The sequence below is a fragment of the Ziziphus jujuba genome, chromosome 7 (assembly GCF_031755915.1).
Source record: "Ziziphus jujuba cultivar Dongzao chromosome 7, ASM3175591v1".
Taxonomy (NCBI): domain Eukaryota; kingdom Viridiplantae; phylum Streptophyta; class Magnoliopsida; order Rosales; family Rhamnaceae; genus Ziziphus; species Ziziphus jujuba.
The window spans coordinates 23977632-23985443 of NC_083385.1; the positions used below are offsets into that span (position 1 = coordinate 23977632).

General features: G+C 28.7%; 1 protein-coding gene across 1 annotated transcript; it reads left to right on the plus strand.

Annotated features, from left to right (window-relative positions):
- The first annotated feature begins 1957 nt into the window (after positions 1–1957).
- Positions 1958–3340, plus strand: LOC107434892 (protein MKS1). The gene has a single exon (XM_016046403.4). It carries the CDS (start codon positions 2273–2275, stop codon positions 2939–2941), a length of 669 nt encoding a protein of 222 aa, XP_015901889.2. The 5' UTR covers positions 1958–2272; the 3' UTR covers positions 2942–3340.
- The last annotated feature ends 4472 nt before the right edge of the window (positions 3341–7812 follow it).

Genomic DNA, 7812 nt, shown 5'->3' on the forward strand with positions numbered 1-7812 from the left:
TGTAAAAATCTAGGATAACAATGTTTTTCTAATATGTTTTTTCCTCTCCATCCAAGAGGTATATAAAGGTAAACATTCATATAAAATAAGGAAACAAAATCAACTAATTACAAACAAATACTCCTAGAATCACTCTATATTAACTAGTGTATGGTCAACTAATCAAACCCCACAAATCACTCCTAAAAAATAAAAATAAAAATTTACAATAATTAATATATACACCTCATGCTGATTCAATTTCAGTCATTGGAGGAGATGGGATCATGTTAACTGGCTTGGAAAATTACACAACCATTTTCTCATTCAAAGGGCTAGTTGTATGGACATGATATCTATGTTCTCTATCGATGAAAATTCATAAGAGAATGAAGATATTCCTATAGAATTATTAGAAGCAACACTTATGGTAACCACTACCATGGTTTATTGGGTTCTTTGGGTCGATGAATCTTCAATTTCAATCACCGACGAGATTGGATTGTGCTAAATGACCTAGAAGATCACACAACCATTTTCTCGTTCAAGTTAACCTTCCTTACCCCAACAGTACTGTAGAGTACAAAGCCTTACTATTCGAACTCGCTATGCAATTGTAGTTAAGAGATTCAAAATCATAAGGGGTTTAAGCTTGGTCGTCAATTAAGTAAAAGGTCACTTTTCAATCAAAGAACCATTCTAGCACCATATAGAAATTTGGCATGAAGCTTAGGGTTGCCTTTAAAGATGTGGAGATGGAGCATCCACTCAAATCAAACGATCGTTTAACAGATCCACTTTCAACAAGGAAAAGCTGCAAGCAAAGCCAAATTATAGAGCATATGCTAGCAAATATAATATAGCATGAGATAGCATCCATCTTCCCTAAACCAACCCCAACATAATAGCGACTCCATTAAAAGCTATGTTCTCCTTCCTTTATAAACTGATACTTATTTTAGAATTTTAGAGTTATCTCATTAATATTATGGGTTTTCCTTTTTTACAAATTTTTTTGTGTTTTTATTTTTTTTTTATTTTTTTATTTTTTGGTTTTTCCTTCCACCCACAGTTAGGATTGAACTTGGGCTGGGACACTAAACAAGAATGGCTATTATCATCTTGACTGTAATCTCAGCCATCTCATGCACGTATTTGATATTGTTTATTTGAGATTAGGGGTGTCGTTCAAGTTCAAAATTGGAGGCTTCTGACTTGACTCACCATGTCAAATAATCTGGGGAGTAAAACATTAATTACCAAGTCATCCAGCATGGACGAGCCATCTGACTTTGCACAATTATACAATGTGGACGACGCATGGAACGTCCAAAACCAATAATACAACATGAAGCAGGGTCTATCTCATATTTTTAAAAATGCCCTTTAATACTTCATTTCAAAGATACACATACTTATTATATTTAAAATATATTTAAAGTTAAATTGAAATATATCAAAAATGTGTAAGTGACTATAAAATTTGATCTTTAATTTTTTTTTCACTAAATTTAATAATTTTGGAAAGAATAAAATATTTATAAAAATAAAATATTGAATATAATTTAATAATAAATAGAAATAATATATATATATATATATATTTTTAATTCCTATCGAATTAAAAACAATAATTTTGTATTATAAATGTACATTTATTATTAAATTTTCAATGTCATGTGTAGACAATCACCTCCACCACTTTTTTTTTCTTTTCTTTTTGTAATATTAATATCTGGCTTTATTATATTTTCACACGACGAGAAAATTATTTTTAAAAGATGCAGATGCATTTTTAAATATAAAAATATATAAATATTCATTATTTAAATATTTTACAATAGCAATTCCCATATGGTCACACAATTCTCTCTATATATGAATGAATATATTTAGAATAAACCTGTGGCTTTGACCCTTCAAGCCTGATGAAATATTTATTGCTCAAACAAATAATAATAATAATAATGATAATAATAAATGCTGTCAATTTATTCAGGCCACCAACAAGTTTATTGCTTAATCTGTATCATACTTGAAAGATATTGTTCAGTCAACAGCATCACCCAAAAGTCAACAAATTGTTATATCATCTATTTTTTATTTTGGTCTTCGTCTTCTTCATTTTCATTTCTTTCTCACCAGCCCAATTTCCAAAACACAAAACACAACATATTACCAAAAAGAAAAAGAAAAAAAGAAAAAAAAAAAAAAACACAAAACACAAAACACAAAACACAAAAACAAAACCTTCTCTTCCAAAATCCCATCACCACAGCATCCAGAAAACAAGATGAACCCACCGCCCCAATTCCCACACGGCTTCCAGCAGCCGCCGCCGCCATCGCCGCCGAAACGAGAGAGTCAACTCGTCGGTCCGAGACCTTCGCCGCTCAAAGTCAGCAAAGACTCTCACAAGATCAGGAAGCAGCCAGGCCACCCGCCTCTCCCGCCGGCCGTCCATGGTCGCCGAGAAGAACAATTCCGGCAGCAGCGCAACGAGCCGGTCATCATCTATGCTGTCTCTCCCAAGGTCATCCACGCCACAGTCGCCGATTTCATGTCCATCGTTCAGCGCCTCACCGGCCCTTCAACGTCTTCATCCTCACCCACCGGCGCCGATTTGCTCTCCCCGGCGGCGAGACTGGCTTCCATCGAGAAGACGAGTCCTTCGGAGAGAGAGAAGCCCAGCAGCGGAGATGATTTCATGGATGTTGTTGAAGGGGTTGAAATGGGTCAATTCCCGAGCATATTGTCGCCGGCTCCCGCCACTTTACCGCCGATCTCGGCTGAGTTTTTCTCGCCGCTGTCTGATCCGCAGACTCTTTCGATGTTACATGATTTGAGTCCGTTTTGGCAAGGGAATAGCTTCACTGCAAGCCCTTCAGCTTTGCTTTCAGCTCCGTTGGTTTCTCCGAGTCCATCTTCTTTGGACATCTTCAACAATTTCGTTGACTTTTAGGCAGAGGCTGCAATTGGGTGGATAAGAAAGATTTTTGTAATTTACTGACCTTTTTGTGTTATTTTTTTTTTTAATATAGTGCGTAGTTCATTAGTTTAGTGGGGGGGTAAAAAAATTGACAGCCAAAGGGCATTGGGAAATTTCGATATAAATAGTGGTTTTTGTTATTATATACGAATAGGATGCCAGGAATGTAATTCTCCATTTTTTTTTTTTTTTTTTTTGTGGAAAGGTAATTCTCCATTTTATACTTAGGGAGTTCTCTTTTGAGTTATCTCACTCATTCTTTTTTATATATAATTTTGCTGTATTTTTATTAATTTCTTTATTGCCAAACGTTTATCATTTATGGGTTGTTGAGGAGTTTTGAATTGCCTTAATCATATTTCCTATTTCTTTGTTGGATTTTGTTTTTTATTATATAGGAATAGGATGATGCCAAGAATGTAATTCTCCAATTTGCACTTAGGGGCTTCGCTTTTGGTTATCTCATTCATTCTTTTTCTATATTAATTTTTTTCTGTATTTTTTTAAATTCTTTATTGTCAATCATTCATGGGTTAGCAGTTTTTAATTACTTAACTACACATGATTTCTATTATATATATATATATATATATATACATACATATATTTCCTATTTCTTTGTTGGAAAGATGTACATGCTAATTAAGTTACAACCAAAAAAAACAAAAAAAGAAAATTAACAAAAAAAAGAAGAAGCTATACAAGCTATTCGATTATGAATTTAGAACCTACATTTTACCCCTTTTTCTTATGGACTCTAAATTTTTCTTGCATAATATACCCTTAAGCAAAAAAAAAGTATATATGTTATAGCCTCTCTCTTTCTTAGATGATTTGATTTATATTATGAGATTTAATAACACATTATGTTCTTATTCATGTTTTTATATTTTAAAAATATCCTTTAATAAAATGTTGCAAATACCCTTAAATACTTTAATAGAATAAAAAAATACTACTCACTATAATGGAGCTTTAGAAAAAATAAAAAAATTCTAACAATGGAGACAATGCCATCAAGAGGAAAAGATAGACAAAAAATAAAATAAAAAATAAAAAACAAAAGCAAAATCATTCATTTCAACCCTATTCAGCTTGCTTTCATGATTTATTTATTTTCTTCGTATGTGTTTTTTGATATGTCTTTTTTCCTTCTTTTTTGTTTTCTTTAATTTTGGTTTTATTTGTTCTATAAAGTGCATTAAAAATTGAAAAAAAATGAATGGAAACTTTCAAGTTGTTTGGCATCTATAGCCCGAACAATTTTAACTCATCAAGGTTAAGTATATCGAAGAAGACAATTGTACCTTGACTATACAACTTGGATAATTTAAATTCATTCGGATTATGTATAGTGAAAAAAATATTTAGATTTGATATACATAGTCCAAATGATTTAAATCTATTTGGCTATGTATACTGGAGAAAGTAATTGAATCTAGATTATATAAATTGAAATGCAAATTAAATGATAAGTAACTCAATTTGCATGTATAGCCTAGATAATTTGAACCTGTTTGGATTCTGTATACCATAGTCGACAATTATATTTAGGTTACAATAGAATAATGAAAATTCAAAGATAAGTGAAGTTGTTCATATATGTATATTTCAAAAAAAAAAACCTTGTTCTTGCATAGAAATTTGAACTCCTATAAGAAAAGGTTGAGTTCATCGTAATATAGTATATAAAATGCATGATTTTAGCAATCAAATCAATTAAATTAAGTATGTATGTTCACAAGCTCGAAAATGAATAATGGGAGATCGGTTTGGAAATTAGGATAGTCAAAGAGAGTTAAGGGGAAAGTTAAATGTAATGTATATTAATTATATTTAAGGATAAATAAGGTATAATTATTAGTGTAGATAATAAAAATTAATTGAAAGTGAGTATGTATGGAATGTAGTGTGATTATTAAATTTTATAGTATAGATAAAATTACCCTTTTATATATATATATATATATATATTATACCCTCAACTGCTACTATTTTGTATACCTTTATCTCCAAGCTGCAAAGATCCATGTATAACACTTTAAAACTATTAATTTTCAATCGGTTAAGTACAATTATACAATTATTCTAATAAATTAAACAAAATCAATCATACACAGTTTGAAAAGTAAAATAAAAATTTAATGTCACAAAATATAAATAAAGTAATATGAGTTTGCTTAATTTTGCCAAATTTAAATGTTAAAATGCATTATTGTTGGACTTACACACATGAAAATAATGGTTTAGGGACAATGTAAAGATTTTTTATCATAAGGGCAAAGTGCAAAAATAAAAATGTAGCGTAATTGAGGAGATAAAGTGTAGTTACCCCAATTTTTTACTTCTTAAAATATCCGAAATTTTTTTGAAATTTTTATTTTTTTAAAGAGTCGAAATAAAATTTAGGTTCCAAATAGACATTGATAGAATTTTCATAATATTTATTGAAATTTTCAAAATTTCACAAAAATTTTCATTAAAATTTCTGTAAAAATATTCACATCAAATCTTTAACAATTTGGATAAAAAATTTATAATTTCCACGAAAATTTAAAAATATCCATGGAATTTTTAATTTTTTTAAAAAAATCATAAATATTATTTATATTTAGTAAATTTTTTTATCAAATTAACTTTATTGATAATTTTTTTATCCTTTAATTGTCTTTTAAACATTTAGTTATATAAGTAAAATAGATGAATTGAATTGAATAACATTAATAAGCTCTACTTATTGAATATCAATAAAACAAAAATACAAAGACTGTGGATTATATTTTTGAACTGGAAAATCTTATTGCTAGGAATATCTATTTTACAAATGTGGGTAAATAGATGGTAAAACATATACATTAATATAGTACAATAAAAAATTCGATTTCTATGAATTTTGGATCAATGAGGGTTGGAAGTCATTTTCATAACCCTTGTTCAATGGATATTTATGAAATATCATCAACTAGTAACTCATGAGTACCATCTCAAACTCAACCATCAGAGAGTAGTAGTTATGCACATAGTCAACCAATAATGCAAGATCCATATGGTTGGCATATTAATAATTATATGCAAAATTATAAGGGAGATATATCTTTTCATAACTACTACGCATGTTTTACATTTCAAAATTAAAATGGGAAAGAAAACAATGATTTTCAACCACCCAGAAGTTTTATGTGGTATTAAGATAATATTTATGAACTACAATCTAATTGTAATAATCGTTTTATATATTTTAGTTAATAAATAATTTTATCATATATGTATTTTTTGACATATTTTTATTAATAGTAATTTATTTATAGCCATTAATGCTTATTATAAATCAATTCACTAAGAAGAATATAATATGCATTCAATATTTTAGTAAGTTTTATAATCAATTTGATAATTAATGGATTAAATAAATTAATCCTAAAGTTTCAATAAAAATTTTCATCATTTTTTATAAATATTTCTCGATATTCAATATTTTTCTATATTACATAGAAATTTTCGGAACTTTTAATATTTTCATTAATACTAATTTTTTTAACATTGGTCTTAAATAATATGACAAATATTCTAAATGACCACTATACTACATGTATCTTAGTTTTTAATTATATATTTAGATGTGATCTATAATATATATATATATATATATATATATATATATATATGTTTCATAATCTAAAATATATATATTCTTTCCAAAAAAAGTGATCTATAATTCATTTGGTAAAATGTTAGTAAGATAAAATTAAGAAACCCTAACATATTTTATTCTATTATCAAATAAATTGTAATTTAATAATTTAAAATATTTAATGGAGACACTTGGATTTCCTCTTTTTTATTTTTATTTTTTTAAATTTTGGGTAGAGCACTTCTATCTCCTGTTGATTACTATTTGGAATTAACCCATTTTGTTTTTCTATTTTAAGCTGAATGTAGAGCATGAAAAAGCAAAATTAAACAAATAAAATCTTGGGGATAAATAAGACAATAGGTTGAAAGTCTGGGGCTGTTCTAAGAGGAAGAGAAAGAAATGTGAGCAAAGAAGAGTCTCAAATACAGGCTTGGGATTTACATTAATGAGTGTACGAATTCGTTGACAAACATATTATGCTACAGCTAGTATAATCCCCGTTGGTCCTTTTATTTTTATTTTTTATTTCTTTAATTTTTTGTCCTTCCAGTTGGTCCTGTTTTCTTGTTTTAGTTTTCTTCTTGGTCCTTCCAATTAATGGTCCACGCTGGTAACTACCAGCTGCCCGCTCATGGGCTATTCATTGGATTGATATTTGCATATGGGCGCATCAAGATAGACTAGTCAAACCACGTGCACAGCTAGTGGATCTGGCAAAAGCAAGAAGACGGCAAGCTCTACATCTTAAAAAGTGGTCATTTCACGTTACTGGTGCCAGCAACGTTGTTGGTGCTCCTTGGTAGATTTTCAACCACTATACGAAAGCTAATAACATCCTTCGGTCAGGATAAAAAGAAAAATAAACGTGTCATCTACATGACCGGTCATTTTACTTCTCACTCTCTTTCTTTCTCACTGCATCCTTTATTTCTAAAACAAAATTAATAACTTTTAATTTTTAATTGTCAGTACAAACTAACTCAGATTAATATTCCAATTATATTAATTCTTGTGTAATAAAATAAACATTTTCTTTGACATAAAAATAATAAAATTACATTATCGTTTTCATATTTCTATAAAATTAATAGATAATATTGAAATTTAAAATTCTTTATTAAATTACGTTTATTCAAGGTTTAAAATAATCAATATTTATTTGAAATTTTTTTAAAATTTTTTATTTTTTTAAATAGTCAAATAAAATTTA